Here is a 22,780-nt window from a genome sequence, read left to right as displayed (position 1 = left end):
GATTTAATAACATGCTGCATTCTTCTGCTGTGCAAGCCAAAAGAGGAATTATTAAATTATTAGTCACTGAATATGAGCATTGCAAATTCTATTCAGAAGAAAAAGATGCAGCTTGGAGATTTAGCCATTTGCCCAGTAATCTGGCATCTTCAACATTTCGACACTGCAGCCCCTTGAACTTTTTCAAACATTCATATTTTGGGAAAGTCAAATTAGTAGAGAGCACTCTACTCTGAAATGTAATTTGTCTCATACTGGCACTTGTCTGAGGCCCAGGCTTGGCAAATTTCAGTCATGAACTGCTGATGAGTTTTGGCCTATGTTACAAATCTTGATTTTTATTTTTACAGTTTACCATTGATCTTAGAAAATTTATTTTCTTTAAAGGAAAAAAAAAAGTACAGCAACTTTCAAGGAACACTTTAATGAGACTTGGCTTATATTCCTCTTGGTTCTTTGCAGTAGTGTTTTTCTGTCTTATTCAGGGCCAGACAGTCTTGTTCTGTGCAAGTATGCTTGGTCTTTCATTACTCTGCTGATTTCTCCCTCGATGGGATGTTGGTTGTGGAGCCAAAGAATAAGCTGAGTAATAAAAGTCCCTGGGATTGAGATGAGACTGGAGAAGCTCATTGAAGAGAAATCCACTGAGGATTAACCAAGTGTGCAGAAACCACATTCAGTTCAGTGAGCTCCTGAACTGAAAACGTGCTTGAAGGCTGGGTGAGTTATTAAGGGGACAAATCACACACGACTGCCCAGTGTTTATGGTGCTGTTTTAGACATCCACTGTTGGAGAGAGACGAGAAGGACCTTCAGTCCCACTCCACATGATTACTTCTATGTTATGTTGCTCATCTTTCCCTATGCCTTATCTGTTACTTCATCTGCAAATACATGTCCAGATGTCTTCCGTGTGCTGTTGACTTCTGCATTTCAGACCCAGATGTCTGCCCAATCTAAAACTGTATTCCTACCTTCTGTCATCTCCTGCCAACTGTTCAGCCACCAACTGAAACTCAGCATGATGAAAAAGAGATCTTAATTACTCAGCAGCAGATTGCCTGTCATTCAAGCTTACTCCTGAAGTTACATCTTCCATATGAGTAATCTCAGCTTCTTATCCAGAGCTGATTTAAAGGCTTTCTGGCTGTTTTATAAGAGTTATTTCTCCTTACTAAACTAGTGGGAATTCATGCACTGATTTCAGTGAGAAATTGTTTTTTTTAAAAAATCCTATTTGAATACACAGGTGTCCCCAAACAGCCAGGTGTTCTACTTTGATCAATAAAACCGGTCAGTCTGGTGGCTAACTGATCTCATTTAAGCCCACTTGCCCTTTTGAAACAGCCAAAGGCCTGTTTTACTTATAGATATTAAAAATCTTTAATACCACAGAAACAACAACAACAAAACAACTTAGAGAGAACCAAAACAAGCCAGTTTGTATGATAGAGGTGCAGTTACTATAGCATCTGCCTTCTCTTGCTGATGGCTGTATGCAGTAGCCAGCTGTCAGATATGTTTGCAGTGAGATACAGGGTTTAGAGTAGGAGTTGCATGAAAACATTTTTAGAATTATCCTTCAGAGTAGATGAGAGTTATTGCAACTCAATTTATGGCTGTTTGTTGTTTACATAGCTGATTTAATTAAGCAGAATTACTGGTTCAACTGATTAAAAAAAAAAAAAAAGATTAAACATATTATGAACTCACCTTGCTATTTTTGTGCACTTTTAGATTGAAAGGGGATTATTTGCAAATAGTCTTGTGCACAGTTCCTATTATTGCATCTTTGTACAACTGAAAATGTTTGCGATATTTGTGTCAGCTAGGACACTCTTATTTCAGTGACTTCATGTTTTAGGGAATGCTAGAAGATTGAATTACATGTCTGAGATCCCAAGAAAAATCTCTGGAAAAGCAGAGGTCTGGAGCCAAATCGCCCTTGATTTCTTCTTGCCTTTCTTTCATCTCCTACCTGATGAAAATTCCTATCTGGCTTGGGACACCAGTGTCCTAAGAGATGTGTCCTTTTGCCTTTCTCTTCTGTAAAACATTGATGTACTCAAGGGCCATGATTAACTCCTGTAACCTTATAAAAATATGCAAATCCTGGACATTTACATAGGAAGCCAACAGATTAATGTAACATTATAAAAATTCTGCTATAAAAATAGTTCCTGTTTCAAGAATTTCGGTGTAGTTAAACCACAGTCATTAGTGTGACACAGAATTCTTCCAGGAAGCAGAGGTGAGCTGTGATGTGCATAACTTCTGCAGTGGGTCTTCCTCTGTAAATCTCCAGGACAGTCAGCAGTCGGCTTCCTCCTCCTACTGAAGCTGTAACCTTTTCAACGTGTCTTTATGACACTTCCCTCTCCAGAGAACCTCAGGTTTTCAGAAAAACCAGTAGCCTGGATACTGAGAGGGATTTGCAAAAGTACTGAACATGAGTCCAGATGCTCCTACTGAGTGCAGTGAGGGTTTTCCTACTGATGGCATCCAGCGCAGGGCCCTTCGGCCAGAACAAAGTATCTTTGGGACTCACCCTTAGATTACCAAGCTATAATGCACTGGCTGTAGAAGAAATTGTAGCTTTACAGACATAGTTCATCTTGTATCTTACAACATGCAGACATGAGGATGTCAAATCCCAGTATCAAGAACTGGAGACTTTCTTCAGCTTTCTACTCTGAGTTGTATTCTGTGTTGCTGTTAGAACCAATTACAATTAATAATAGTAACAATTAATGGTGACTTCCCTGTGACTTGACAGCTGTACGTTAGGCATGCTGGGAATGTCTTTTGATGGCACTCCTGTTAGTAACTGTTAAATATAAGGCGAGAAAGGTTTAATAAAAATTTCAGAAACGTTTCTTCCTTTCCCCTCTAATGAAGAATTAAGAATAATGAGACATAGCTCACTGTTCTTGGCCATCCGAAGACGTGTTAGCTGGGAAGGAAAAGCTCTAGTATAACATAGATTAATTTAGAAGGGAGGTAGATGGTTGAATTCTTCAGAAATAAGGAAAGAATAACTCTTGTTTTGAAGAAATGAAATGGAGGAAAAAAGAAAGACAAGAAGAGCTGAGTTAATATTTGGAAAACATGTATGTCATTGAGAACTTCTCAGTGGCTAGCAAGCCTTAAGGCTTGATGTACTTGAAGAGAGAAATTACTTGTATCTAATTTGACTATGCCAATTCTAAATTTCAAATTTAAATGAGCAATTAATGTAAAATGCCCTAAGTAGAACATTATCTGGAAATTCCTGGTCCAAATTCCCACAGCTGGCAGCGAAATTCTGCCTATTCCACCCCTCTGGAAAAAAGGCAAGTGAAAAGCTTAATGCTCGGGCATCTATAGTAGAATAGGTAGATGCTGTAATACAGAACAGTGGTTTCTTCAAAATTAGAATGATTTTTTTCTAGTTCTGCATAAAGCAGTTTGTTCATTGAAGTATTTTCTTACTATGCTCGTTATTATTGTCTTGAAGTTGAAATCAGGACAATTTCAAGTATGTTTTTCTGCTCTTTCCTGGAACAGAGAAGCCAAGCAAAAATAGTTGAGGCGAACACAGAGTGGCTGCGCCTTTACTGTTGGAAGTAAGGCACTGTTTCACTAACTCTGTACCCTGAAATGTGGCAGTGCCATGCATCTGAGAGCCAAAAACTCACCTTCCTTACTCCAGTTTTTTCACTATTCACTGTGTGTTTATGGGGTATCTCTCTGGAGCACCACGGTTTTCAGTTTTCCATGTTGTATTAGCGGAGAGCTCCGGTGATGTGAAACATGCGTGCAGTGCGTGGGACAGAAGCCATAACCCAACACACACAACTCAGGCTATGGGACAACATGTATGAGTGGATTCCCAGGGCTCACCTTCCTGGAGATTTTGCAGGTGGTGAACTCCCTGGCAGCTGCTTCTGGTGGCCACTGTCTCCCAAGACTCAGGATGCAGCATCCCTTCACAGGCTGTTTAGCTGTTTAGGAGCAGCTTAAATGGCTTTTCTCTGCAGAGCGAGGTGCTAGCACATGGCTCTCTTAGCTGACAGGCATTGGCAAGGCTGTGGACATGAATTTATTCCAGGTCCTCATGCTCATGAGATAACCCTTGATGAAGGTCCTTGGAGATGTCAGCAATCCTCTCTCCGTTCCAGAAAGACACCTGAGGAGAGGCGGGTGCCTCTGCTATATTTATATAGAGAAAAAACAGTCTGTTTTTTCTCTAGACTTTGTAACACTGCTTAAATTATTGATGTTGCTCAAAGAGAAGAGCATGGAGAAGCCGTCACTTATTCCCAGAGCAGAGAGAAGAAAGGGAGCGTGTAATTGCTTGCATGGCCAGCACTGCCGGGGCTCCCAAGAAGGTTTGCCCATTGCATATTATGATATATATTGATTTCACCCTCAGTGTGACTGCAGGATAGTTACTGTGCTAGTTTGGTTGTGCAAAGAAATGCGAGATAGGTGAATTAACTCCTCAAAAGAAATAGTGAATGCAGTACTGCCCATGCCTTCTTCTGTCTCCTGCACTGGCAAGGCTGGCTGTACCTGCTGGCCTGCCAAAAAACCCTTTGAGCTTGCAGCTCCACTGAAGGCAAGGACTGGGTGCTTCTAAAAATGAAATGTTTGGGGGAAATATCAGAATTTTGTCTCAAATTACTTGGATTTGCTCTCATTGCTTTACCTCCTGGGATGAACATGTTTCTTGGCTCCAGGTTTTAAATCAGGGTTTGAGACAAAGATGCCATCTCAGGACTGAGATAAAGGAGAAGGCAAAAGAAAGAAGAAGCATTCCCACTTAGCGAGTGGGAAGTGATTTTAATGTGAATGCAACTTGCACATAGAAAGCTAACTGTTACCTGGCAGATAAAAATAAATAAATAAATGCTGGCTTTAAATAAGGTACGTTTCCAAGATGTTGCCCAGCTGTTAATCATTAACCCTATAGCAGGTTGAAGTGTAGAGACAGATGTTCCAAAAGCAGTTTTATTTTCTTAAATAAAGAGAATGAAGCTATGAATTAGACAAATTAAGAAGAAATTCAAATATTTACACCCAGTTGAAACATGATGCTGGGAAAACAGGCATTATAAAATTGCTGCAATTAAATGTAATTTAATTTGTAATTCTGAAAGCGTGCTTCCTCTACAGGCAGCCTTTGAGTTTTCCTTATGAAATGCATTGTTGTGATGTATGGATTTTCCTGACTTATTATGGCATTTTAATCAACAGTTCAATGATGTGATAATATTCCTAAAGCAGAAAAATAAGTGACGTTTGTTTAGACATAATTAATTAAATATTTATGTTGCATGAGGCTGTGTGATAAAGCCTTGTTCTCGTAGTCCATTTGCTTCTGATTACATTTGTGATTTTTTTCTATGACCAGACATTCTGACGCCAACTATTTTACACTGAGCAGATGTCATGTAGTAAAAATGGGTGCCAGATGCTACAAGCCACATAAGGGTAATTTGTTTAAGAGCTGGCTCAGACTTTTTGCATTCAATTACACTGTATAGCGAACCTTACACAATCATTTGGGTAATATGGCTAACTTCAGATATGCATTTTAATGAATGTTGAATGCATTCAGAACAGCATGCTACGTGGAGAGGGCTCAAGGAATTAATTTGTTTGTCTACAATACCTAAAAAAAAAAAAAAAAAAAAGATATACCAGGCAGGGTTTTTGACAGTGACCAAAATCCAATTAATGCAGTGAGCCAAATTTCCAAACTGCTCTGGGTGCTGCTGATTAGAACCTGGGGCAGGTGCAAAGTGTCTGTATATGTTAAAGAATGGTATTTTTTGCCTCTTTAATGGCTTTGTTCCCTCTACTTAGGATGTGAACTTCCACCTGTCAGGAAACAGACTGTGGAGTATTTTACTTCTTCCTCTGATGAAGATGAATTTGAATTCAAGCGTTCATTAACATATAAGGTAACCTTTTCTTTGAAGCAAAAATACATTTCCTCAGTTGGACTATATTTAAGATTCATATGACTTTGTTCTAAAGCACTCCACGATTTCTTTAAATGGGGATTGGAACATTTTATCACCGAGGGTAACATGCCATGGATGTAAAATACACTAAAACTGTGACAGATGAACATGAAAATTTTTCTCCTCCTTGAATCTGTAATTCCCCCAGGTTACACTAGTGTTGATGGAGAAGGTCTTAATTGGACAAACAGACATGTTTAACTGAAACCACTTTGAAGCAGTATTCATAAGTGGCTTTAATATGTAGCCCGACAAGCAAACCATTGAAAAAATTAAACCAAACAGATGCAGATTTCCCGTGGGGAAATACAACTTCATTTGTGAGGCAGTACAGGCAGATTGCATGAAAAACTCTGTGTTTACTTTAATCAGCATGGCTACATGAGCTGGAAAGTCACACCAAGACCACATACATGGAAAGGACGTGCTGTACACTGGCATCTCCCAGCTCTAACACAGCTCATGTGTCTTTCTGGAGCAATGGATTTAAATCACCAGTGAACTCTTGATACCCAACTCTGACCTGAAGAAGCAGCTTTTATTGCCTGACTAGCTCATCAGATAAACATCAAACTTTTTTTCTGCAGAGAGAATATAAGTAAGTGGAAGTTATAGTGTAAGGTGGCCCTTTCATTTGTTGCCTTTCGAGGGCAAAAGGAGAGGATCGGCTCTGGAGGAAGCAATGCAAAGCAAAGTGCAACAGTGTTTGGCTGCATATCCCACCTGTGATGCTGGATAAGGATGCACTGAGATTGCAGAAACCCTCTGAAGCAGAGCAGATTTTGGAAAAGTTATCAACAAATGTAGGAGCAACCAGCGTTTAAACTTTTTGTTATCCTAGAGCACCTTCAGTTCATTTTTAAGAGAAGACATTCAGATATGAAATATTTCATGGCACATAAGCATTTTCAGTTCTCTTCCTCGTACCACTGTTGCCCACTCTACCCACAGTTTGTCTGGCACTGTGAGGCAGCATGGAAGTCCCCCAACTCACTTTGTCTCTCTAAGTTACCTCCAAGTACCTCTGTTTAGCCAGTGCCACTGTTTCTCACTGATAAAACTTTGTGAAAAAAATGCTAGTGGCTTCCTGGCCTGTTAGTTTTTCAGCAGTCTTGTCTACTGTGCCCATATATCCTGTCTCCTCCTGAGTGAGAAAACCACAGCCTTGAAGCACTTCCAGAGAGCTTAGACCAAGAGCAAGGTGAAGCATTTCCCCAGCAGCCTTGCAGTGCGTGCTCTCTTCAATTGCACTGCACAGGTGTGAGTTACAATCAAACCAGCTAGATTTTGAAAGACCTGTTTCTACATGTAACACTCACTGGAACCATCAGAGACAGCATTCACACCTCAGACTGAATTTTCTACTCCAGCAGTGGGGTTGAGTTTTCTTATTCCAGTGCTTCTCACTGCCTGTGCCTGGCTTCTCCCTCAGGTACGTAGTATCTACACATGCCATAGGCAATGCTGCTTTGTGTACAGTCCTCCCTATCATTTGAACCTTTTCTATTGGTAAAGACACTTCATGCTTAGTGTTGCAGAGGGCTCTGTAAAGTTTCAAAGCTCATATAGGGAAGTGCTTGAAGATATTCCCTACACCAGTATTTTCATTTCAGTGAGGTTGCCCAAGCAACTTGCAGTGTCTTACTTTGCTCTGTGCAGGGCAGTTGGATTAGACGATCTCCAGAGACCTCTCTGAGTCTTAGTGATACTGTGATTCTGGGAAAGGCTTGTGGAAGCATTTGGTGGCATACTTGTACTTTGATTGTTTGTTGTTGTGTTGGTGTTGTTTTTTTCCCTTTTATAGGCTAAAAGATCTCTTAGAAGGAGAAGAAAACTGGAGAAGGAGACAAAACAATTGATTAAACAAGAGGAGCTGAAGAGACTTCACAAAGCACAGGTGACAGTGTTGCTCACAAATGGACATTTTTCTCCCAGGAGTGCTTGGCGAGGACAGGGGTGGAAAATATCTCCTCTGCGCCCTTGCTCTTCACTGGAGCCCACTGACTACCACACTGAAATCCACCCAAAGTATCAGGTGCAGTAAGATTCATGTGGCAGGGCCTCACACCTCTGTGTGACAAGTCCAAGTGTGCCCCAGCAGATTGTCACAGCTTTGTAAGTATGCATAAGTGCATGAAAAGGAGCAGTAGTGACTGGCAATAGCAGTAGAACACATTGATTTTGAAGGACAGAGAGAGAAAAAGGAAATGTCATCCCCTGAGAAAGCAAGAAGCTCAGCTATCATCCTGGCACACTACCAGGACTCTGGTAAAATAGAGCGAGGGATTTTGTACTCTCTGCCTTAGAGGTGAAAGTGAACCTTTTAATTTATTAACTGATTTTTTAAAATGCTGATGCTAGGTCAGTTCAGTTTATTCAGACCCTGAAAAACAATCGTGTTTGTTGAAGTCAGAGTTCTGTTGTATTACAGTAACAAGTGGATGGTTTTGGATGGATCCATGTCTCTAACCTAAAGAAAAGAACAATTATGTTGTCCTTTTTATTTTGACAGATGTAAATGATCCCGAAGTAATATTATTTCCTCTCACTGCTTTATGGAAGTAATCAAGTCCAAACATTTTGAACTGTCTTTCTTGTTTGCTAGGCTGTTCTGAGGGCTGGGTTTGGTACGCCCCAACACAGCCTGAAGTGGAAACTTCAGTCTTATAAAGGTGCTTTGTGTCCGTTATCCATTAGGCACCTCTGAAAATACCCACAGTATACTGGGGTTCTTTTAGTATCTGAGATACTTATCTAGCCACATTTTGGTGCAGATGGTGGAATTGTTAAATTGCTTAGGCACCAAACACACTGACTTGCATATCCCGTGACTCCTCAGAAGTCTCTTCAAACTGTTTCTCTAACCACTGAAGCTACCTTTTGTCTCTGAATTCTTAAGCTATATCTGCAAATTTTCTATCTTTTCAATTTTGCAGGCAATCCAGCGCCAACTAGAAGAACTGGAGGAAAGACAGAGAGCACTGGAGGTTTTTGGTGTTCAGTTGGAGAGGGAACTCAGAGGAGAATCCGGTAAATGAAGGAGTGTTTGTTCTTGATAGTTTTGGGTTTTGGTTGTTTTCTCTGTTGTTTTTTGGTTTGTTTGTTTTAAGAAGAGAGTTTTTATTTTTGTCATAGAATTCAGTACAAAATTTTAAATGAAATATGGAAGGAGAGAAATCCTTGTTTACCCCTTTCCTCAAACTCTGTTAGCTCAAGCACCCTTTAGCTGAGCATTGTAACATTCTTTTGATTATATATATATATATATATATATATATGATATAGCAACAGCAGCCTGCAGTCCCACCACTCCACATAGGTGAAAGATAATAGGAGCATCATCCTGCATGAGGCTTTCACTTGCCTGAACCAACAGTGCACTGACATGGTGCTGCTCTCCCAGTGCTCCCCAGCACTGGCAGGGTGAAGCCGGGGAAGCCTTCTGCAGCAGGGTGGGACAGGACAAAAGGGGATGAGGGAAAGATCTGTGTGTGTAAGTGGCTTCAGGGGAGCCTTTATTTCTGTGCCAAAAGGGTTCTGGGGAGCAGACAGCCCAATTGAAAGCATCTGTTTATCTTTGTTTTAGAAAGGTGAACCTCAAGCTTTTGGGGCATGCAGTTATGCAGCACTGGATATGTTTTGGCACCTGACCTTGTCATCTTACTTAGGAAACCTAGCAAAATCTCTACACACCAGATGTTTTAATGCCATATTTCTTAGCAGTTATTGCCCTTATTGTAACACCAAACTGCCCAGTTTAACAAGAGTATTTTATGTTTATTAGCAACTTTCCTATAACTAATAGTTCTTATTTATTTAAATGTTATTTAAAAGGCTAAAAACCATTTCTTTTTCTTAAACAAAAACACTACAATTTATCAAATAGCACCCAATGTTTCTCATCTGTGAGAAACATTCCTAAGACTGTGAGGACTGCTATATTAGCTTTGTTCTTTACTACTGATTTCAGTGAGCTGGCTTGGAAGCTATCAAAAATATGAGGAACAAGAGATTTCTAGCTCTTGGGATAGATGCAGAGTACTGGGATGGATGGCCTAGAGCTACCTCTTGTTTTGCTGTTTTGACAATCGCATTTCCTAAAGAAGGCTATCTGCCAAGAGATCGATGCTTCTCATTCTCTTCCCATCCTCAGTAATTGGATTGCCCTCATTAAGGTGAAAGTAGCATTTTTTCTCCCTGTTGATTGTTTGCGTGTAGGTGGCCAGTTACAAATAGGGCAGATACTGAAACATAGGATGTTACTGTCTCTCAGTAGCTCTTCTGGTGCAAAAGCATGGAGCATGTAAGTTTCCCAAACAAAAAGTAAGTGCTTTGTCACTTGAATCATATGTGTAATGATGCAGGAATCAGTGAGTTCAGTGTTCCATTCGACCTTCTTAAAAATAATGGGCATTATTGTTTAATGAATGACCAGTGTTTATTAGGTTAAGTTGTATTTAAGCAGGTCTGTGCTTATGTAATTCAAGTGGTTTAATAGGTATTATTAAGGTGATTAGAAAACGATCATGGTTCAGCAATAATATTGAGCTGGAAAGGTTGTGAATAACCAAATTTAGAGACAGGCCTGCAAACACTGGTCTTCAGTGACATTTACGCAGCTCTCCTTTAATAATTCCGTAGGCAGAGGATGAATGGCCCCTTTGTTAGCTGGGGTTATTCATTAGCTCCTCAGCTGAATTAGAAGAGAACATGCGTGGGTGTGAAACAACTGCCATGAAGACTGATGAGCAAAATAAGGCTTTCATGATCTTCTAATTGTAGTGACAATCCATGCTTTTTTTTTTTTTTTAAAGAAAGAAAGAATATCAATCCTATGAGTATTTTTTCATGGCCCTTATTCCCTTTATTCTGATTCTAAATACCGAATAATAAATAATTAATGTATCACTGCTTTGTTTTCCACTGACATTTGTGGAGGCTTATAGAGATCTTTTGCCTACAAGAAAATACAGAAATAAAAATCCCCAAGCACGTTTTCCACTGAAATTAGCATAACCAATCAATTGACTAAAAAATGAGGAATTCATGAGGAATGGTGGTAAAGAAGAAAATCTGTGTAGACAGAACATGGAAAAAAAAAAAATCCAGCTCTGATTGGGAATGTGAGCAAACATCTGCACGTGTGGAGCATTTTTGATTTCATAAGCATCTATCTAAGGTTTCTCAGAACTTCCAACAAAGTCAAAAGAAATCAACTGAAAACCTCTGTGATAAAGGAATATGAAGTTCTTAGGGAGGAGCAACTTGCAGGTCCCCTCTGTGTGTAACACAGAGACAACAGAGCATTGCTTTGTGGATAAAGGGTTGATGGTAAAAGGCAGCCACAACCTACTCTCAAAAGCAATGAATGCTGAAATAGCTATGATGTAATGAGAAGAATATCCAGTTTTCAAATGGGATCAAATGGGTTACAATAGATTTGGGCAAACCAGAAGTAAAATTTTGCTTTAGCAATGCTATAACAAAAAGCCATCATGGCTAACAAAACAAATTCTCTAACCTTTAAAAAAAAGACCTGCCTTGCTACCTTGTGTTGAACCTGTAAGAAGCTACCATTAACATGTCCCAGCAAGAACTGCTCTGGCAGTCACTCTAAGAAATTTTTATCATCCTTTGCTGACCTGAAAGACCCAGTAGAAACACATCCTTTACTGCCAGTTTTTTATGGAGTTGGGCAGAGATCAGGCCAACTTTTCACTTTCCTTTTGCTTTATCCTCTTGTTTCATGGTAACTTCAGACTGGGGTCAAATCTCAATGTGAAATCACCAAACACTGTGCAAGCTGGCATGACTCCTGATCTTGGCACAGGGGCCCACGCACTTGTGATGCTCGCACAAGCTGACCCAGGCCCTCTGAGATGACAGCGCCTGCCTGTAGTTCTTCATCAGCACAGGGATCATGTAGAAAGGTGGCTGGGTGCTTCTGTTTTGTGGGGGAAAAAAGGGTGAAAAACATGAAGTGAGGAGCATGTTAAAAAGAACCTCAAGAAAAATAAATAACTAAAATAAATAAAACAAATTCCTCTCAAAAGGTGAATAGCCTCAGCTTGATTAAGAGTGTCATTGGACTTAGATATTCTCTTGACAGGCTTGACTGAGGAATACTGCTGGTAAAATCAGCTTACCTGCTCATTTGCAGATAGGTTTGCAAAGGAAAAGGAGAGCAATGTTTAAGCAGGAATCCATTTCTGATTAACACAGGTAGGGAAGTTACTTACCGTCTCCTCTCATCATTATATCCTGCTAATGCAGCAGATGCTCACTCCAAGAAGATTGGATAAATATGAAGGTGGATGTCTAGGGAGGGCCATACGAAAGGGCACATGCCCTGCCCCACACTCTGACCTGCCACTGGAGAACTCCAGGGGTTCTTCCTTGCCAAAGATTTTTTACAGGCTATGTTTTAGAGCAGTAAAGGCTCTTAAGTGGTAGAGGAGGAATCTGTGCTGCTCTTTAGTAAAATGGCCTCAGTCTGTGCACTCTCTGGGAGATAAACATCTCTTCTTACATGTATGCACAGCGTCAACCAGTAATGACTTAACTCTGATTGTTACAAAACCACCCCAGAGTAATAGATTTTTCTGGTGCCACAATCCTTCCTGACAATTGAAGCAAATGCAGATTTAGAGGCCTGTTGGCAAATGAATGAAAATATGTAGGGAACCTGATGGTGCTTGTGCTGCCCACTGGAAGCAGGGACTCAGGTGATACATGCCAGCAAATTCATCTTAATCTGATCATGTTATCAGATATCTGTCTATATAGACAGATCCAAAGTCTGCTATTAACCAAGAAGGCAGAATTATCAAAGGCAGAACTAAAAGAAAGCGAGTGACCATATGGGGGGAGAAAAAAGAAAAATCCATTGAAAGGAAAAACTTGATTTCCAAACAAACAATGTTTGTAAATCTAACGCATCTTTAATTGCAATAAACTACAGCACTCAAACGACCATAAACAGGTGTATTATAAATGTGATGTCTGGACATTACCTCTGTAAATTGCATAGAGAAGAAAAATAAATCTGCTTTGGGGCTCATCTAGCCTTACCAATGAGGATTATTGAAAGTGACCTCAAGTGGCAAGAGAATTGGAAGGAAGCCCAGTAATGCATATTCAGATTTGCTATTTTCAACAGTTTCAGGCACACAGGATGAAACTCAGTTGCTTCATGAATGGTTTGAACTGGTCCTGGAGAAGAATAAACTAATGCGTTACGAGTCTGAGCTCTTGATTGTGTAAGTAAGAATGAACACCAATGCAAAAGATGCGGAGGGGAGACAGAAACTTGTACTCATAGGACATCTGAACATGTTGCTGTGAGATGGAGTTTTGAACTGTCATGGAATGAACATACTTAGAGTACAAGCTGTTGTGAATGCAGACCTCCAGTTGAGCCCTCCTCATTGTTTCCTTCTCACAGTGCTTCAATTTATTTCATTCCTACAGGATACTCAGAAAAGCTACAGCACACATGTTCTGTCTTTATGCCACATGGGTCTAATGAACACTTAGGCACTTTCTCTTGTATAAGAGAAACAGTCTGACAAGTGTATCTCACAAGAAAAAAAATCAAAGAATTCAGTACTGAGATGAAACAAGTACGTACACCAAGCCAATAAAAGCTGCCTCGTGCTGCTGTTTGTAGTTGCTGGAAACAATGTTGGCTGTAGCTGCTTCATCTCTCATCCTCTGCAGCGTGCTCAGCAGATAGCTGTAGGTGGCTCCCAGATATTTTCTCCACTATCTCTGGATGATGCAGGAAGGCATTTAGAGCTGCAGTAGTCATTATTCATTCTGGCTGGACTCTGTGGGAGGGCTCAAGGTTGTCCAGAATGATTATATGAGTACAACCGAAAAGCTTTGACATAGCTGGTCAAAGCCCTGAGTGCTGCACTGTAAGAAGGAGCTTAATCCAATGCATAAAGCAAAAGGTGGTAATAGTACTTCTGTCATTGTTGTGCACAGGCAATAGTTTTAGCCTTGACTGCCCTTGAGGAGAAAATATTGAATAAACAGAATACGTGAAATCTTGATTGAAATAATACTTGTATTTGTATGACTTTATTTATTTTTATTATTTTATGTATATTTTATTGTACCCAGAGCCCAAGAATTAGAATTGGAGGACCATCAAAGCAGATTGGAACAAAAACTGAGAGAGAAGATGGCCATTGATGGTAAGTGAAAGTGGGGAACGTGCTATTTTACATTCATAGACATGCCCATTTGAGTACCCACTTGCTTTGAGAAGCAGAGAGGATTATACTTTTCCTTCTGTGCTCTTCTGCAAGGTTATATTAGCTACAGGGCTGCAGGTTACCATTGTATTTTGGAACTGCTTTTATGTACTTGGGTCTACAGTTTGCATTTGTCCTTTCATTCAGCATTAGAAGAGTGTGGGGATGATGAATAGAGGCAGATGGGTAAATACATGGCACTGAATACACCAAAATATCCTGTTGGTTCTAAGCATGTGGACTATGAGTGACTACAGTTTTCAGCATTTTTTTTCTGAAAAACAGTTTATCTTCTTACAGATTCTGCATTTTGTGACTGTGCATTTTGAGTTTTATAAACTAATCTTGAAGTCCAGCACAAATGCTGTTACGTTAGATTTCACACCCTAGTGACAGTAACTGCTACCTACCATACAGCATTTTAATTATGGTGTAATGTTTAGGCAGCATTTGAACAGTTTTTGTAAATAAGTAGCATTCTTACTACTGATTTCACAGCCTAAGTTTTGCTAAAAGTTCTACTGTACACTTTGGGGGCTTCAGTGGTCAACTTCTAATGGCCTCAATGCAGGATAAATTTTCCCTGGACTGTAACGTGAAAAATATTAATCACTATTGACTTCATTTTAGTGTAATATTTAATCCAAGTACAACAGCTGTTAAAATGCAAATTATGGCAACAAAATGATCTGGATTATGACCTCTTGTTTTGTGATCTTTCAGATAGCCTTAAAAATGAGATGGATCTAAATGAGGAAGATGAAATTTTTATTGAGATGATGAAAGTGGTTGAAGAAAGGGACAAACTCGTGTCTGCCTTAGAGGAGCAGAGAGTGAAAGAACAAGCAGAAGACCAGTGCTTTGAAAGCATTCTATTATCAAGGGGCTGTCAGCTCAGTGGGATTTAAACTGCCATGTGCAAACAAATGTAATTCCAGCAATATTTGTAATCATGGAGGTACTGTCTTCTGAAATTTAAAGTAATTCAAATTTGAAGTCAGTTTATTTGAGTAAGGTCATCCCGTTATCAGGAGCTTTTAAACAACTTCTGTGCTCACACTGATGTGAATCACTTCACTGTCAGCATCAAGAATCACAAGAATAAAGATGGAATGGATTTACCTGTCTGAGAGACGCCGCAGCCTGTGAAAGGGAAATTGGCACTCCAGTGTTTCCTTGGAATGTTATTTTACTGCTGAAAATAGAGTTATTGAGAAAAAGGATGATATCATATAGTATTTTTGAGATGGCATTATTTTCTGTCTGCTCGTCTGACTCTTTATGTGGTTTTGCTTATATTTTGGCACAGCGAAGCCATGATGAACTATTTAAAGGTCAAAAGCAAGCATCTCATATAGAAATAAGGTTAGTTCTTTTTTTTTTCTGGTAGAAAAGTCTTTTGACTGATAACTATGCGTAAGCACTCATTAAAACCATTGTAAATACAAGGTCAGATATGAATTTCCTAGGTATTCTTATGTTTTAGAGCACCGTGTGTTTTTGAACAAGCTGTTAAATATCTCCACGTTTTGTAAAATGGTAAGGGTCATCAAATGGGTAACTCCCCTAACACTGTTAGGTACTCAGAATAGCTTTTGTCTGTCACTGATTAAGGTCTTCTCTAAAGCATGCTGAATGATAATTTTAAAATACTTCTCCACCCCTGCTTCAAAGGATTTATCACAAGAAGTATCATGAGGGTGTAGCAGCTGACAGATCTCCCTTAGAGTAATTCCTCAGAAGGGCTGCAAAAATTATTGAGTTTTGCAATAGCAATGTTTGATAGATAATGTTGTGATTACAATTTAAATTACATTTATATTGCTGCTCAAAAAATGTATATGTAGATCTTTTGCTTAGAGGAAGTGCCTGCTATCTTTTTTTTTTCTTTCTGTAGTCATGGCATAGCAGATGTGCAGAAATTCTTGTTGATATTCAGGATAGCTTCACGTACTTTCTTAAATCTGCAATTCTGCAATATAAGATTGGTAAGATTTCAGACTTGTACATACAATGCACTTATCTTCAAACTGAAAAACCAAGGAGACCAAAAGGCTGTTTCTTCTTGAACATCATTTTACCTCACACTTTGACTCGGAAGATTTTGATGTTCTCATTATTTCATGACTGGTGCTTACTTGCAAGAGTTGTCTTCTTACAGCCAAAGCTACAAGCATTCTTGTTATGAGACAATTAAGCTAAATAACCTCTTGGTAACTAGCTGTAGGGTAACAGGTACAGTGGATCTTAGTACAATAATTTATGAGTTATCTTCAGTTTTTGCTGTATTGTAAGAAATTTAAAATATCCTTTTTAAAATTAAAAAAAAAAAAAAGTTTTCACTGTTGACCACAAATACATAGAATACCTCTTTGCTGCAAGAACTACACTACTGTTATGCAATATTTATTTATTTATACTTATTTATTAGTCTCTGTAAGGAGGATAAGTGTCATGTTATATTTTACAGTTCAGACGTTGTCTCCAATTTTCATAAATAAGTTTATTTCTAACAGTTATTTATAGCTAAAGGTCTGCAGGGTAAACTAGGTAGCTTTATCAATTTGGTAATTATTAGTAATAAGGTATAAATTAAGATTTAAAAAAAAAAAAAAAATCTCTGTGGGATACCCTTACAACATAACACGTAGAGCTTTAACAGGATAATTTGTTTTTCACTTTGGTGGAAAGACATAGCAGGATCCCTGAATTTATTCCAAAAATACCATTGGTCATTTTTTTCTGTCATTCATATGCTGAGCACACCTTGATCTTCAAGTTACATTTATATTGAGATGGACTGCAGTGATTTATTTTACCACTCTATTACTTTAGATTGACACAAAGTAGAAACAAGCAGGGCAGTAATAAATATGTTCATTTTCTCAGTTGAAAACTCCTGGCATTCCCAGTTTTGTGGAGAAAATGTATGGATTTTATCACTGTTCCCCAAAGCCTCATGTAGTCCAGCATAGTGATACTGTCTAGATCATCTGTCATTGTTTGCTGTAGAAAACAGAGTTGTAATATTTTCAGTGGATTATTATTTTTTTTACAAGTTTTACAGCAAACTTACTGTCTTAATGCTTTGCACAGTAAAGGCAGTTCAGCACAGATGCCCTTGGTTACATCAGTCAGTGATTATTTATTCGTCTAATTTGTACTAAAAGCCTGTTCATCCTCCTCCGTACAAGGAAGAGGAGGAGGAAGGGCAGCCCCAGAAGAATGTGAAGCAGGTCTTCTGCCAAAGTCCGACCTGCTCACCCAGGGCAGGAGCCTGGGCTCAGGTCACTCTGTGGTGCAGACAGGCCCCGAGACTTCACCTTACAGCAGATACTTGTTTGGTCATTGAGAGCCAAGAGATTAGAGGCAGCAGAAGTTGAGAGCCATCAGCATGTAATGGACTGTACAGATATTCATTGCTGAAATGATACTTTTGTGCGTGCCATGGAGTGATAACACGCTCCATCCACAACCACTGGTCCCACATGTCTACTCTTGGGTGGAAAAACCTGGCAGGCTACTGCTACCCTTACTGATACTAGAGTGCCTCTCAAGATTAGATCCAAAAACAAACTAGGCAGGCAAAGCAGGAAAAGAATAAATTCTTGAGCAATTTAAAGCGAAGTATTTGTATTGTGTGAATAGAGAGAAATAAGCTATGTATTTGTATTGTGTGAATAGAGAAGAAATAAGCTATGTGCTCTGTTTGCAAGTCAATTTAATATGGCTGGCATGTATTACAAATCTGTTTAAACATGTTTTGTTATGAGTGTTCTTACTGCTTGGTCTTTTCTGTAAATTGACTCATTAACTGGATTTGTTGGGGTATTTTTTTTCTTTTTTTTTGGTTTTTTTTTCAGTCCTTGGCACTATTGTTGTTGGGTATAATGTGATGTGCTGGAATGTATTGCCATGTCTAAGTGGACTGGATGTGAGCAATTTTGTATTTGAATAAATAAAATTGTATCTCATTCTCTGAAGTGCTTGTGAGTCATTTCCATAGTAATTTCTCTCCTCTGGTACCTACAGTATAATAATATATCTCTAGGACAAATCAGTGGGTAAGAAATTGTATCAGTTTCTTAATCATATACTGGGAAGTAAATTACCCTGTCTTGCAGTTCACATTGCATTTTGTAGTTGTTTAGAAATAATGACACCCTGAAGCTGGATGGTATTCAACTCTACTTCTAATACACAAGGTTGTGAAATCCGTGAGATAACAACTTTATTACACAGGAATTCACAACCTAATTTCCTTGGACACGACATACAAACTGTAAAAGCTCCCAGAAGACTTGATGGAAAAGTATCCGTGTGGATCACTAAGAATTGGTGATCAAAACCTTAAGTGCCAATTTTCAAATTCCCATCACTTTCCTTATAGTAGGTAATCTCATTTTGTTGCTTTTTACCAGTGGGGAAGCCTTTCAGAGCAAGACAATGATAAAAGATGAGAGAAGCAAGACTGGAGCTTATGTTAGCATCTGCACTGCCGTTCCTGCCTCAGTGGCTTTAAACTGCTTGATGGTTCCTCCTCTTCAGATGGCAGATGGACAACAGCAGCTTCCCTTTGAGGTCAAGGTAATTTCTGGCACACTTGAACTGAGCTTTATCTTCTACTGTTTCCATTTTGTATGCCTGAGAGACAGGCGTGGTAGTGACTCCTTGTACTGTACTGCTCACAGTATCTCAGGACTGCACAGGAATTACCTGCCTGCTGGGTTCATTGGAAATAATACATCAAACTTTTATCTGTTTTTAACACCTCTCGGGGAGCAGGTGACCACAATGAGGGTTTGGCTGTCCCAGAGCACAGTGGGGAGGAATGCCACCAAAAAATTTACTGAGGCTCCCCTCCTATTTGCTCCTTCTATCTTCGAAAGATTCTATGTGCAAAAAAAAAAAAGCCAATTGGGCAAGGATTTCAGGGAACGGATTTTGTAAGCTATTATTTGCCTCAAGATCAATCTGTTTGCACTCAAGGTAAAGGAATGCCTTACTGGTTTTTATACTGTTTGGCTAGGTTTCTCTAGGGCACAGGCACAGTGAACTTGGACTTATTCCTTGAAACTACTTTTTAGCCTAAGGCATACATGATTTCCACTAAGAATTTCACTTTTGTTTGGCACTTTCTTTTCAGAAAGATATACTCCGTTTTCTTCCTCGTGTAAGCACGTACCAGAATGTGCCCTAGCAGGTTGGAGGTCATGTGTATCTTACAAAGTTTTGCTGTTGTTAAGGCCTAAAACTGTCTTTGCTGAGTTCTGCATGGGGTGTATGGTTATTCGCACACAATGGATTTACCATGGCAGCATGTGAAAACAATCCCCACAATCTTCATGGCAGCCATACCTCATGAACCTGGCAAATACCTTGTGATATGGAAAGTGCAAACTGGATTTCACAGAATCACAGAATCACAGAACTGTAGGGGTTGGAAGGGACCTCCAGAGATCATCGAGTCCAACCCCCCTGCCAAAGCAGGTTCCCTACAGCAGGTCGCACAGGTCGGCATCCAGGCAGGTCTTGAACATCTCCAGAGAAGGAGACTCCACCACCTCCCTGGGCAGGACAATTTTTTCACCTAAATCATTATGCCCTTAACATCTATGAACAAACCACGGGGTTCTTTTCAGATAGTTTCTTCTGCTGTTTCCAGTGAAACACTGAAAGAAGTGTAGTGGCCCTGCGTGCCAGCAATGTGCTTGCTGGAATGCTGATGTAACAGATGCACAAAATCATGGGCTCAAGTGAAAAGCACAAGTGATGCTTATTAAGAAAGATTCCTGATGTTGATTTTTCCTAAAACAGTCTCAACATGGTCAGATGCAAATGCATCTACATTTGGCCATGCACTCACAGATGACAAATTGACAGAACTACATGTGGCCAGAAGCATCAAGTACCAGAACAATATTTGCATCAGAGTGACGTTTCTCTTTGAAACTTCTAAAATATTTAATCTCTGTAGCTGTATACAATACATAATCTTTTGTTAGATTTCTAAACAGCCTCTTTTACTGTGCTTTTGAATATTACTGGGTGGGGAGGCATGGGGGAGGGCACGTTCAGTAGCTAACTATGCAGAACTGGCAGTCAGATGGCTGAGGGCAAACGTGTGGAGAAATGACAAGGGTAAACTTGGGTCTAGTTCTGTTCCTCATGAAGTCAGCGAAAAGATCTGCTGTAAGCAGTTGCTGCAATAACAGTAGGTCACTGGAGCAGTTCTGAAAATTTGTCTTCCACGGTTTAAGTAACCAATCTGATAAAAAGGCTCATGCAAAGGTACACTTAGAGACAAACACTGAACTTAAGTTCAGACAAAGGAATAATTTATTGTATGGCCTTAACCAGTTTGGCTTTAAGCCTGCGTGTTTAAAATAATAATAATAATAAGCAAGAGTACTTTGAAAAACTAGATAGAACATCAGAGCTGACCTCTATCCCAGGAGTCAGCCATCTCAGATGGTAAGTATATGGCATCCTTTCAGCTGCTGCAGTGCTCCTTCTCGATAGCCTACCCCATAGTGGGTATATTATGTATTATATCTCTTCTACCTCAATCAGAAGCAAGAGTCTGTTCCCAATCATCCTGAGTCCTGTAGTAAAAGAAATAAAAAAAAAAAAACAAAAAACAGGTGTGCATGGATGGATATGCAGGTGAATAAAAATGCATTTGAAGTGTGGTGATGTAACCACCCTTTATTACCTGGCAATAGCATATATATGATGAGGCTACAATTAATTTGAGTTGGCTCACCAGTTTGAACAAGGTGCTGACAGGGAGCATGGTGAGAGCCCTCATGGTTCGCTCCAGGTTTCTCTGTGCCAGATGTAGTGGGGCAGCCCAAATGGCAGCCTGCTGCTGTTGTGTCCTGTGGGTGGGATCAGGGAGCATGATTGTGAAAGCATTCACTTATCAAATCTGAAGCAGAGCAAAAGCCGAGCCAAATGAAAATCCACAGCAAGTTCATATCACCACAGCTTTGCTTTGTGGATAAAATACTACTTGCATATGAACTCAGCATTTCAAAGCAGCATTCCCATGTCTGCCATAAGCTAGGCCTTATGCGTGTCTATAAGATCCTTTCAGCTGAATGCAGTATTAATTTAAAGTCATACTTCTCTATATGTTCCCAGATCAAAAAAGAAAAAAAAGGAAAAAAAAAAAAAAAAAAAAAAGTAGCATATCTAGTTCTGACTTTAGGGTACAGAAAAAAAATGAATGTTGTAACTGTCCTCAAAAAGAATCATCATAAATGGAAAAACTTTTCAAAACAACCTGCAGACAACAGTCCAGGGAACACAAGTGTTGCTTTGAGCCAGAGAGCAAACTCCAGGACGTGCGGAGCAGTGGTGGCAGCCTGGGCTCGTTATGCTTTTAACTGATGGCAGTTGGATGAATAAAGCTTTTCCCCAGGGCATATACTAACTGCACACAACAAATACTCATTGATGTCAGCTAACCGATGCCACCAGCTTGTGAAAACACAACGATTATTAGCTGATTTAGAAATATCCTCGCGGTAATTTCATTTCACTTATTACGCCTAATGGATAGCTAGGTATTTGCATGAAGCGTGTGTGGCTTTTTGCCTGAATTGTTAATCGAGCGATTAAGTGGGGAGTGAAAGCGGTGCCTCCAGCTGACACACCGCTGCCCCGGGTGCCTCCCGCACCAGCTCCCGAGCCGCAGCACATCAGCTGCTTCAAAGAGGCTTCTCTCTTAGGCTACTCATCTGCAAATCAAAGGAGGATTAGTACGGGCTATGTCACCTTTCTTCGCCCCCGTTTTCTATAGCGGTTGTATTTTTTCTGTTGAAACAGACATCGCCATGCCCGCCACCCTCACACTCCCTCACACGGCGGCTCTGGCGGTAACCCACGGGCTGCTTAGCAAAGCGTGCTCCAGGGAGACGCGTGCATGCCTGCAGCCTGCACGAGGCTATCGAGCGGCACTGTCACTTGGGCAGCTGATCAGAGTGCAGAAACACCTGCCTGCAGCGCCCACCCCTCCAGAGCCGCCACGTGCGAGCAGCTACCGACGAGTTCCCACGACTCCGACCGAGCGGCCCTGAGCTCCGGCGGTCGGCGCCCTGCCGCTCCGCCCCGAGGCCCAGCCCCGCTCGGGCTGCCGGGCTGCGCCCTTCCCGTGCCAAAGCTGCGCCTCCGCCCGCACCCGAGTTGCGGTGCGGCGAGGCTTTTCGCCGAGCGGGTCGGCCCTCGCCGGAGCCCGAGGTGAGCCGAGCCGCAGGAAGGCGCGAGCGGTGGCGGGGTGGGAAGGCCGTCCCCCGGCGGGACAGGTGAGGGCGGAGGGGCGCAGCCGCCGGCGGAGGCGCGTGGCGAAGGGCGGGCGGGAGGCAGGGCAGGAGCGGGAGAGCGGAGCGGAGCTGCCTCAAATGCCTGGAATAATTCCGCTTCCGTTCAGAGCCGGGAGCGGCCTCCCACGGCTCCGGGGCCTCGTAGCCGCCTCCTCCATCCCCGAGCGCCGGCCCGGCCGCC

The 22,780-nt window shown here is 40.7% G+C and overlaps 1 protein-coding gene across 1 annotated transcript in view; it reads left to right on the top strand.

The window, feature by feature from the left end:
- The window catches only part of MICAL2 (microtubule associated monooxygenase, calponin and LIM domain containing 2), a gene marked incomplete at both ends in the record, with an annotated part of 95,550 nt that extends 80,370 nt beyond the window's left edge, over positions 1–15,180 (top strand). Inside the window, 6 exons of the mRNA XM_079537885.1 lie at positions 5,851–5,948; positions 7,816–7,908; positions 8,948–9,041; positions 13,171–13,270; positions 14,139–14,212; positions 14,996–15,180. Of these exons, the coding sequence (XP_079394011.1) occupies positions 5,851–5,948; positions 7,816–7,908; positions 8,948–9,041; positions 13,171–13,270; positions 14,139–14,212; positions 14,996–15,180 (644 nt within the window). The remainder of the gene's footprint in view (positions 1–5,850; positions 5,949–7,815; positions 7,909–8,947; positions 9,042–13,170; positions 13,271–14,138; positions 14,213–14,995) is intronic.
- Between the last annotated feature and the right edge of the window lie 7,600 nt (positions 15,181–22,780).

The sequence above is a fragment of the Tetrao urogallus genome (assembly GCF_951394365.1).
Source record: "Tetrao urogallus genome assembly, chromosome: 6".
Taxonomy (NCBI): domain Eukaryota; kingdom Metazoa; phylum Chordata; class Aves; order Galliformes; family Phasianidae; genus Tetrao; species Tetrao urogallus.
This window is presented reverse-complemented; position numbering and strand designations above follow the sequence as displayed.